Source organism: Pterocles gutturalis, unplaced genomic scaffold, assembly GCF_000699245.1.
Source record: "Pterocles gutturalis isolate BGI_N339 unplaced genomic scaffold, ASM69924v1 scaffold27315, whole genome shotgun sequence".
NCBI classification, from domain to species: domain Eukaryota; kingdom Metazoa; phylum Chordata; class Aves; order Pterocliformes; family Pteroclidae; genus Pterocles; species Pterocles gutturalis.
The window spans coordinates 37225-49544 of NW_010144302.1; the positions used below are offsets into that span (position 1 = coordinate 37225).

Here is a 12320-nt window from a genome sequence, read left to right on the forward strand (position 1 = left end):
CATCTTGCCCATCCCATGCTGTAGCAGGTAAGACAAATGCTGCATGTCAAGAAAAAACTCCCCTCAAAACACAGCTTAATAATGGAAATGAAACATTTGCACTTTGCTTTATGAATGCAGCAGAGTCCAAAGACCCTGGGACTTAAGCACAGCTATGGAAAAAGTCAGCTTCCTAAATTTTAGGGTTAGTTTGATCCATCTGCCTCACACTGAATTCTTCCTTTACCATGGTCAACAAAGCTTTTGACGTACCAGGCGAGACAGAACACCATTAGCTTGTTCCATCACATCACGGAACAAGGCAGCATAAGTGATGCCCATTGCAACAGACAGACAATACTGTATAAAGAAGGCTTTTTTTAATGGCAGAATCAAATTGGACACTACTGGCTAACCTGGAGCAAGATCTACATTATCCCCTTGTGGAGTTTTTCATTTTCTCTTGAACCAGAAAAATTCTTTCTAATCAGTTAAATCCAACAGTACTACAGAGAGTTCAGTTCTTAAGCATGCTCTGCACCAGCAAGGGTCGATCCTACGTCCAATTAAAACCAAAGAATTGCTGTTTTCCAAGGGAAGGGGTTCTTCACTGGTCACCTAGCCGGAAACCTTGGCCCCAGTTGTGTCTTCTAGCGCCCTGCTGGTCTTCTGCAGCTCTTCTCATGCTAGCGGGTGGGATACCAAATCCTGACACTCCTCCTCTCCTGTTTGGCAGCCAGCGGTACCTAGGACGAGCCAGGAGAGAAGGAGAGAGTTGTATAAACACCTGTACCTTGGGGGTAAATGCCAGATTACTTTTCCAGGCACTTCCTTTTAACTGCTAGACTTGTCAATAAAACTGGCTTTTCACAGGAATACTGCACAGAATTCTTTCAAAATCTAAGCCTTCGGCACACTGAGAAATGGTAATTCCAGGGAATTTCCATCTCTGGGATATGGTTGTATACAATAATCCAAACACAGGGAAAAAACATATGATAAGGGAGTCTCATAGTTGAGAATAAGTGCTGTGATACAAAATTAATCCCTGTAACTTCTCTCTGTTTTTTTTTTTCTGGAGAAATAATGATTTTTTTAAAAATTCCAAATAACTTCTGGACTTCTCTCTTCAATAGTTACAAAACTCCTGTTACCACAGCATCCAACCATTTCAGTGCTCTGCAAGTAAACATTCCTGAGGAACCAAAGACACTAAGGGAAACAGGCTTAAGCAACTACCTTGTCTGAAATCAAAGCTCAAGCAAATCAGAGCTGTAAGACCTTAGGATCCCACTTAGCCTACCATCTAAAGAGACAGAGTGATCTAAAATACAGCTTCTGCATTTTGCAAGGGATGCCATCAATGCAGAGTCATTTCAGCTCTGCAATAGTTACACAGAGCTCCTGCAAATCCCTTGCTGAATTTGACCACGAAAATCTGAGGCCCTGACATAAACAGATTCCTTTCTAAAAGAAAAATGATCCTGTACAGAAGAAGTTTTTCATTATCATATTAAAGATATCTGTAATTCATCACAGCATCTTTTTTAACAAAAAACTTCATTGCAAAGGCAGAATTTATCCTTCTTTAGAGATGCTTGCAGTACTTCTGTTCCTGCTTCTCAAATGCAGAGAAAAACTAAATACACATACGAGGAATCATGAGAACTGCACATAACCAAGAAGACTGATGGCAGCTTCAGAGCTGTTATTACCTTGAAAGACATTTTAAACCAGGATTTTGTCTTCTTATCTTTATAGAAAATTAGGTTTACCAGGTGGGGCTTGCAAACACAAAAGTAGAATATAAAGCCTCCCTACTCATTAAAACTTGTACAGGAAGTATAACTGTAATTCAACTCTGCATCTTATAATTAACAGTTTATTCTATAAAAAGGGTTAACTGAGTTGCTAACTAAAGTTTGGAAGAGAAAGAATATTCACAACCCAAAAGGATGAGGATAAGGGCAACTGAAGCTACAAACTTTGGCTTCTGATCATGGCATCAATGCCAAAACAATGAACAGATCACAAGAAAATGCACTTCAGAAACCAAGACCTGCAGTCTCAGTCAAGATGACTGGTACCAACTGCAAAGCAGAATACACACTGGAGTCCAGAACAAGTCTGCAACTGCTGCCTACTATCATTACAGGTTGCTGAACTGGTAGCTAATGTAATGATACATGGAAATACTGATAAAAGATCATTTACAAGAGAGAACAGGGTTTTTTATACTATCTGATAATTGTTAGGGAATTCTCTTTACTACAGCTCAATTCACTAGCAGAACTATGACTTTCACTCTTAAGAGCTGGTAAAAGACACAAGCTGTCCCTAAGGGTAACAAAGAACATGAGCCATTTACAAGAAACTCAACATTTTTGATGACTCAGCAGCACAGTCATATGATAGTCTGAAGCAGGTTGATTTATCAAAGTATTTTATACCTTACACACCCAGCAAATATATGTCTGATGAACAATACAGAAAATTGGATGAAACAAACAGTGAGCTAAAGAATAAAGCCAGCTTACAGGAACTGAGGTGTAGACAGAAAATTCCTTCCTCCCAAATCCATTGGATATTTAAACATTAAGAAGAAATACAGGTGTCCAACCAGATTTCCTATGAGCTCATTGATGACTCTGCAAGGCAAAAGAAAAAGAATTGTTTCACATGCTGTCTTCTATGAAAATAAACAAGTGGCCATCTTCTGCCAGTTACTGCTGTTCACCTGCCACAGGCATTTCCAGGGCCGTGAGCCACAGAAAATTTCCCTTCCCTCAGCATTTTGCAGCCACTTTCTTTAGAAGCGCCAGCCTTCAGTGCCAAAACATCAACAGGCCGTTCCACCCTCCTTTCCAAGCCTTCTCTACAGACTGTACTGAAAATGCAATTAAATTCTTGTTTACATCAGGGAATTAGACCATACAGCTATTAGTGTCTAAAATAATAGACTGCAGAGCTTGAGAAGTTACTGCTGTTTTCACCGGACAACCTGTCTCCTGCTGTACTGAGCTGGTTTGTTCCCAATTTTGAAAAAACACTGCTGAATGGAGACCCTTAAGTATCTTCCATCACGCATAGAAACAGCAGGTATCTAACAGGAAGCAGTCTTCTCAAGTAACAGGTGAGTCAGTAGGAAGCACAGCCAGAAAAGGGAATTTGGGTTTGCTGTACTATCTCCTCCTTTTATAAATCAACCACATAACTTGTTCTTATCACTAACTGCGTTAGCACAGCACCAAGAGGCCCCAACAAACACAAGGCACCCACGGGAAAGACCGTGCACAGAGAGGATTTCTGCATCACGGACTTCAGTCAAAAAAACGCAAGACAGACCAGCAAATTCAGCAAGTGCTAGTATGGCGCTCTGTGGGCTTGTTATTGCCATTTTCCCTTGTTTCATAAGCTGAAAAAAACATCAAGTTGGGCGAGATTGTGAGGGAAAGCAGTAACAGCACTATCAGAGTCAAGCTAAATTTGATTCTAAAACCAGTCGTGATGGGCAGTCATACGGGACGACAGCTTTCTTTACTGTGCATTACTCTTTTAGTAAGGAAAAGGCCTAATGCACAGATTTAAAATAAACCAAATTCTTACTACTTTTCCCTCACCTACACTCTCTAGTTTTCACATGTCCATCTCCTCCTTGCTTTTATCTTAAGTGACCACCATGTGACATGGAGCACTATCAATCAGATTACACAGCTTTCAGCCTCTTCTGTTAATATTGCTTCTAAATTCAGCAGTAAGTTCAATAGCCACAAAAGCTTCTATAACTTCAAGTTTGCCATATAAGTAAATACGTACGATCCACCAATGATGTAGTTGAATCCCAGAATAACCCATGGAAGGTAACAGGCCTGAAAAAGAACACAATGGAGACAGAAAAGTTGTAAATACGAGTTAAGGACATAAACCTGAACTGCACTAATAAGCATAATTATAATCTCAATGTTTTAGGCATTCCACAAATCCTGATATATCAACTTAAGCGGATTCTACTTAACAAGGTAAGATACTCCAAACTGAGCAACTGCTAACATTTTTAGACAAAGCACACTCATTTAAACATTATAAGTAGATGTGTCTTTTGCACTCTATGTTCCACAGCAAACCTATATCTGAAACAAAGTCCTAACATTTCTGATTTTGAAAAGGTCTGGGAACAATGATCAAAAAAAGTTTTCAAAACAAGATCTGGCAGAAACAGATGAGGTTGCACAGGAAAGAACAATTTATAATATCAACATTTTGTCACTACGGTGTTGTTACATTCAGCTTTTATCCAGATTACTGTTTATGAGGAATTTTTTTCCTCTTTTCGGACCAATGAATTTCAGTTGTCAGGACACCTTTTCAGTAAGCCACACTAAGTGACACCATACAGAAGACCATGAAGAAATTTGTCTTTGCTGCATCTCAAGGAGTACATAGCTATATGAAAGCATGAGACATCTTTAATAAGATAAAATATTTCTGTTTTGCCCCCCACCCCTTTCACATGCATCTACTGGGCAGAAACCTTCCCAATATCCTGTCTGACATACCTTAAATCTTGTTCCAAACCAAAATGATACAATCATGTCTCTGTTCAGCTGGGCCCACACATAAAGTACTGACATGATGAGTGGAATCATCAGCAACTGCAATGTTTAAAAAAAAAAGAATTTTTAAAAAAAGGCAAAAAGTTACCAGCACTTTGACAGAAGCCCAAGAAACTTAAACAGGCAACAGGAGCTAACAGCTTCAAAAATGCCTTGTAAGCATGATACATCAGCAAAATCTTTAAAGACTGCCCCAGAATCTTTATCACCATGTGTCATGGATCTGTTCAAAAGCTACTGAGAAGGCTAAGCAGGAGAACATACTTGGTCATTCTCTTTTGCAAGACAACGCCAAAGCCAAGGGCTCCAACTTGCACCAAGTGAAAGAGCAGCTGTGGTGAGCTCCCCTGCTCCCAGCTGCTTGGTAGCACAACTACAGCGAAGTCAGCGACATATCTGTGCCACAATCATTTCCATTCACAACCCAGGGCACTAACCCCAATACACTCATCTGGGGCTAAGCTAATATGCTGGATGAAGTGTTACTCCATCAAATTGCCAGCTACGTCCCCCTCAGAGCAGCACAGAGTGAAGGTGCACCAGTAAATCACTGTTTCAGAGACAAGCAGTTATCTGATACTCTGCTGTGTCCAAGAAACACTCCCCCATTTCCCTCCTTAATATTTGAGGGGATAAGAACTACCTCACTGAAACTGGTTCCTTAGACCATTGTTTTAATAATTCTTGTGGGGATTTTGCCCTTCACAGTTCTGATCTGAATCTGAAGCTGCTTTTTTAACAAATATTCTTGCGTTGGCAAATAAAAGGCACACTGCATTTGAGAAGACTAATGAACCCAAGAACCATCTTTAGATTAAAAAGTCAGAATGCAGATCCACATTCATTAGAGGAAACAGTGCATAGATGACATCTTGTGTCCATTTTAATAAAAGGCCGAACACTTCCTGACTGCACAAACAGCCAGTTTTCACTCCTTGACTCCCTAACTAGGTTAGGAGGACCAGACTCAGATACAGGCTTGTGATGTTAGCTGGGGCTAACTCAAACTGAAAAACAAACAATACACACACTGCAGTCCATCTTGTTATAAACTAAACCAGCCTAGCTTCACTATGTTCTGCAGTTATGTTGATAATGCTCTCTGTAAAGTCATTAAGTAGTCAGAAAGTTCCATAATCTTATTTAAGAAACTGCACCAGACTTACCTGCATGTCCATTGCCAGACCAGTTATCTGTCATTGCACCATTAAGGAAAACGCAGCAAAACCTGGTAGACTAGAACAATAAAAAGAAGCTGCGCACACTGTGAACGCATACACAAAGGCCTTAAATGTTTAAAATTAAAACAGCGCTCCTGTGAAGTTTTAAGTTAGCCACTGGAAAAAATTAAAAACTCTCTATGATCTAGAGACTTACATACCTAGTTTCAGTAACTGCTTTTCAGTAGCTTTTCAAGCTACCACCTCAAGTCATTGTCCTGAGGGCTAACAGATGCACTGGCCTTCCCTCCATGATGAAGCTGGCCAACTATAAACTCAACTAGCCCTTGCATAAAAGCATGATTAACAGCTTTTATCCAGATTTAACAGCTGGATTCCTTCATTAGTTTTTTAAACACTAAAATGTTGGTTTTTTAACTAAAGAATACCAGATCATTAAAAAAACCAACAATACATTGCCACTGAGTCACAGAAAAGAAATAATTTCTTGAAGTGCATCAGTGCAGGCTTTACTACTCTCCTACCTTGGAACCCAAACGATCTACTTGCTGTAGTAACTGCTGAGTAGAAACAGTTGCTGAAGAATTATGCTATGATTGGAATGCTTTTAACAGTTCATTAATGTGCATAAAATGGCACCAAGCATTTTCCCAGATCACGCAACCAGGTTGCTCCTTACATCATATAGGGAACAAGCAACTGGAAGCCTTTCAATGATGAGTTTGAAAGTCAAGTCACAGATTCATCTAATAGCTCACAGCCAACAGCCTGCAAACACAATGAAGCTGATGGCTTTCTTAACAGCATAACTAAACCCACATTGTTTGCCTAGTTACTGCTGTGGCTCAACAGGACTAGCAGGAATAGCAACTCCCTCCATACAGTGGAATGTGAGATGGACTAGAGATGGTTAATTAATTTATAAAGGTGACAGCATTTCTACACACTAGCTCTCCTGGCTGTATCTGGTTCACGCTGATGTCACTGCTCCCTTTTTTGCACATGCAGTGCCACTGCAAACTGCTACAAGGAGGCAGCAACAGCACAGACAGAATGGGAGCATCTCCAGGGATGGAGATTTTCTTGGCAACCCATACCACTGTTTTGACTGTCCTTACAGAAAAAGGGTCTTTCTTACACTTAAATTGAATTTTCTGTACTTCATTTTGTGCCTGTCCTCTTGTCCCACCACTGAGAGAGGCATAGCTCCATTTCCTTCACTTCCTCCCCTGTCAGGTATTTATCCACATCGACACTGTGTCCAGCTCTGGAATCCTCAGCACAGGAAAGACATAGACCTGTTGAAGCAGGTCCAGAGGAGAGCCATGAAAATGATAAGAAGGACGGAACACCTCTCCTGTGAGGACAGGCTGAGAGAGTTGGGGTTGTTCAGCCTGGAAAAGAGAAGGCTCCAGGAAGACCTTATGCAGCCCTTCAATACTTAAGGGGGGCTTATAAGAATGGCGGGGACGAACTTTTTAGTAGGGCCTGTTGCGACAGGACAAGGGGTAATGGTTTTAAACTAAAAGAGGGTAGGTTTAGACTAGATATAAGATTTTTTTTTTATTATGAGGGTGGTCAAACACCTGAACAGGTGTCCCAGAAAGGTGGTAGATACCCCATTCCTGGAAATATTCAAGGTCAAGTTGGACAGGGTTCTGAGCAACCTGACTGAGTTGAAGATGTCCCTGCTTATTGCAAGGCAGTTGACTAGATGACCTTTAAAGGTCCCTTCCAACCTGAACTACTCTATGATTCCAAGACACCCCTGAGCCTGCTGTTCTCCAAGCTGCACAATCCCAGCAATCTTAGCTTCTCCTCATGTGACAGATGCTCCAACCCTTTAATCATCTTCATGACCTTTCACTGGACTTGCTCCAGTATGTCCATGTCTCTCTTGCACTTGGGAACCTGGAGACAGGCGCAGCCCTCCACATGTCTTACAAGTGCTGAATACAGAGGAATAATCACCTCCCTCAACCTGCCAGCAACATTCTGCCTAATGCAGCCCAGGACACTGGTGGCCACCTTTGCCACAAAGGCACATTGCTGGCTCATGGTCAACTTGGTGTCCAGCAGGACCTCCAGGGCCTTTTCTGCCAAGATGCTTTGCAGACTGTCAGTCCCCAGCCTGTCCTGGTGCCTGAGGCTGTTCCTCCCCAGGGGCAGGACTCTGCACTTCCCTTTGCTGAGCTTTATGAGATTCCTGACCAGCACATTTCTCCAACCTCTAAAGATCCTTGTGAATGGTAGGAAAACCACCTGGTCTATCAACAACTCCTCCCAGTTTCGTATCCAAGACCTAAAAGAAAATTCAGGTAGAACAGCACAGCTCATGAAAAAACTGTTTCCCAACATTCCTACACCAAGCCCAGCTTCTTCAGGAAGCTGCCTCAGTGCAGGTACCGCGCAGACTCAGCTAACTTGTACCCAGCACATAAACGATCTCTCCATGAAGTACTTGAATTTCCAACTCGGGGAATGGCAGAGATCAGACATGGAAGCTTAAACACACTAAATTCACCCTTAGCCCATGTGGCAATCCACAAAAGTATATAAGTGAAGCAATACAAAGAACACCATGGAAGCTCACACAGCACGAGCTGAGCTTTACATAAGCAGAAGTCCAGTCCCCAGAATGCATATTTGTATTAACACATTTATTAGTATTCTTCCTGCAAGCCACTTACTACCTTTCCAGGAAGATTAAAAACTCACCTGTGAACATTTGCTACATTTTAAAACTTTTAGTTGCTAAAACCTTGGCTTTGAACATATTTTAGGCAGATATAGAAGAACCAAAATATTCCAAAAATTTGATGATGAGCAAAAGGATACAACAATGCAGATCCAGTTAAACAGGAGCATGAACATGTAATCTGCTGGCCTTCCATCAAAAGCCCCTGTAAACAAAAAGAATTGTTACAAAAGGTACTGAAATCTTGATAAGAAATTAAAGACTTTTTTACTTTTAGCTATCTAAGAAAAGCTCAGTTAATAACAGTTGCCCTACATGCAGTCTGTGGTTTATGATTTTTTTTTTTAATTTTAAAAGGCCTTATAATAGAACAACCTACAGGAACAAAAAATAAGACATCCGGCCTATAGCATTAAGTGCAGCCACAGCAGCTCTACTTAAAAAAGAACACACTAACTGCAGCTAAGTGGTTTTAACTTCACAAGGCTTCAAAATGGCATTGGATCCCATCCGTCATAAGAAGCTGCCCATCAGAAGCACACAGTAAGGACATATGCTTGCACAGCAAAAGCAGAAATATCAAGTTTAATGATCGAGTCCTGTGAAAACCAGTACTTAGGCAAATTGCACCCTCTTTGCACCACCTAGTCAGACTCAAGAGATACCATAGTTTTTACACTACAGAAAAATCAACATACATGACCAGGAGGGTACACATGTGCAATGCATTCTGTTCCATCCTTCCTTTCTGTGTAAATTTTCTTCAGGACAGTGGAAACAAAAAAAAAAAAACCCAAACCAACCAGAGTAACATCCCCTGCAGGTCATACTAAATTAAATTATCTTCAGACATCCAGCTGAGTCTGGGATCTGGCAGGGAGAAGGGTTAAAAAACAAACCCCCCCAACAACTCCTTGCAAACTGGAAAATCCAAGCTCTCACTCTTGCAAATAGTTGTAAAAGGCTGGCGCAGACCTTGGCATTTGAGCAAGGCTCCTATCAACTTCCATACAGCTCCATGCTGGCAAGGAAAGCCTGAGAATATGCTGAAACGGGCCCAAACCACACAGCAACAAACACAGTGTGCCACAAACAAACTGAATTAAATGCTAATAATTAAACATCAAAATTCCTAGAAAGATGGTCACTGCTTAATATTAGCAGTATTTGCCTTCCTAGAACTATTTTACATGTCCCCAAAAATTTAAACAAATAAGATATACTTTTAAGCATTAGCTGTTTAGAATAACTACAGTAACTCAGCCTATGTAAAACAAAATTGATATTTTAGTCATTTTAAGTTTATGATTTAAATTCAGACATGCAAGTTACATGACAGGGAAAAAAACCCCACACATTGAAAAAATCTTTTGGAAAGTTTTAAAGTTAAAGAACTATATAAACTGTAGTTTTCTCCTCACTGCTGCCATACAACAAATAGAAACAAATAAAGAGAGGAAGCTGACTAACCCTGTAGAAACTCCAGCATAGGAATTCCTCTAGAATAGGAAGAAATCAAAGCAAATATTATTGCCTTAAAGTTTTTCACTTCCCATTATCTAGATCACTAACAAAAATATTAGAGAAACTATTTAAGTTGACTTTCCAATGAATATCTAAGAGAACTGAGCTACAGACTGACAATAAGCTCTGTGCAGGGGTGAGGTGAGCTCTAGCCCACTGTGTTCTTCAGCAGGGCCCAGGGTATAATCCAGTCACCAGGGAAGCACTGCAGACTCATCATCTCATCACTCGTACTACTGGGGAGTCAACTTTGTATATTCTGCTTTTTTCTGTTGATATTTGTTATGTTCTTCTCCAACAGAAACAAAATAGAAACACACCAACCTTTTCCTCAGGACAAGAGGAAGCTACAGGTCAGCTCGTTAGGAAAGCACAAGCACAGTGCAAAACAGCTAAATTTGAAGCTAACATGCAACACCAGTGTACGCTCAAAAACCACATATAACCCTGAAAATAGAAGTTTTACTTTCACAGTTTCACAGACAAAAGGAAGCATAGACCTACAACAATTTCTACCTGTAAACACATTATCAGCAACTTCAACACCTCCCACTTTCAGAAGGATTCAAGCCTTTGTTATAGAGAGGAAGGACCAACCAAACCAAGAACTTCATTTATACCCAGAAAAATGGCTGTAATATAAATGACATGCATTGATTCAAACAAAAACACAGCTGACTTCCCAGTTTCAAAATCCAGATATGCTGGTACAGCAGAAGTGTAAATTTACTGCTGAAAGACTTGACTTCCTTCCATGAGACTTCTGCCACAGCATAGACAACTAGAGCGTTTTGTACGTATATGTACAAGCAGTGAGGTCTTACAATTTGCAGATATCAATCAGGAACTCTTACTACACAGTTTTGCACAGCAGAATGTGGTAACCGCCAGTACTCTCATGTGTTTACAATCTATTACAGAAAGGTTCAAAGAGAAGGTGGAACCATCTCTAGCTACTAAACTACTACCTACTTTCACTAAGAAAACAATCAAATACAATGTGGCACCACTCCTCCCTTTCCCTGCTACTCTTCCTATGACTTCAAAGGGATTCCACAATACTCTCTGGATGACAGCTTTACCAGGCATCTCTTCTCTGTCCTGTGACTTCCCAAGCATTACCCTGCAATGCATTTCCACTTATACAATGAATTATAAGACTCCATTAGAACTACACTGTTCGTAACGGCTTTCAGGAGGAGCTTGGCTATTGCAAATACTTCATTTACTTCAACTGAAACTATTTTTGTCTAGCTTTAATGAACTGTGCAATTCAAAACGAACCCAGTTTTGAAGCCACCTTGTAACAGCAATCTCTTTTCTGAGATAAATGATCCAATATCTGATCTCCTTTCTTCCAGTCTTAATTTTCCCCCCTAACTGAAAATCCAACTAGTTCCTTAACTTTTTCACATTTCTATCTGACAGAGGGGTACACCTCATTTGTATGAGATATCGCTGAATTCAACATAACTGACAGAAGAACACAGGTAAGCATCACTGCCTTTCAAAAAAAGGAAAAACTGACTCTTATTTTCTTAAGATGGATATACCCATTACTACATATGCTCTATCATCCTTCTGTGTTAAATGGCATCAGACACATCAAAACAGAGGTAACATCATCTTTAGTCGCTATCCCTCATTTCCTGAAATCCAGCAACTAAAAGCACCAGGTCCTCCTACTGAATGAAGTATCAAGTTCTGATCCTTAAATGAACTGGTTCCCTGCCAAAGGGAAGGAGCCAGTCACAGAAAATCCACTTCCAGAGCTTCCACTGACCACCATAAGTGGGCAAAGAGATAAGCCATCTTTCTCACAAATCTGTCTGAATCAGCCACAACCCCATTGCCATAAACATTCCCAACAGAAGCTCTATCTGACAATTCTTAGTGTCTATCAACTCTGAGCAGAGATTACCATGTGCACACAATTTAATGGATAACATACCTGTTTCTAATCGTGATGAATATTGATACAAGAAATACAAATTCACCAAGTACAGAAATCCTGTTCCAGGTCCCACTGGGAAGAAGAAAGTTGCAGTTACTGGTCGCCAGATCTGTCCAGATCAAAAGAGAAAGATATATTTATGCATTATAAAATAAACTCATATGCACAGGTTTTTTGTTTTCATTTGTTATCAGTTACTTGAAAGATCAAGGAGGAGATTAAAAATAGCCCAAGTATCAATCACTGCTGCTTCAGCAGCTTTTACAGTTTGGTTTTTTTTTTTAAATCTGATAAGCAAAGCTATTAGGATTACAACAGAAATCACATACAACTTCACAAATTGCTTCCAACACATCTTTGCAGTACTGTGT

General features: G+C 40.3%; 1 protein-coding gene across 1 annotated transcript; it reads right to left on the reverse strand.

The window, feature by feature from the left end:
- Window positions 1-207: 207 nt before the first annotated feature.
- On the reverse strand, window positions 208-12058 carry DERL1 (derlin 1; the record flags this gene model as incomplete). The annotated part of the gene is made up of 7 exons (XM_010085067.1): window positions 208-725; window positions 2517-2627; window positions 3796-3848; window positions 4536-4631; window positions 5759-5785; window positions 8612-8676; window positions 11947-12058. Coding segments are annotated over 7 exons (603 nt in total), but the record flags the coding sequence as incomplete, so codon positions are not given.
- Between the last annotated feature and the right edge of the window lie 262 nt (window positions 12059-12320).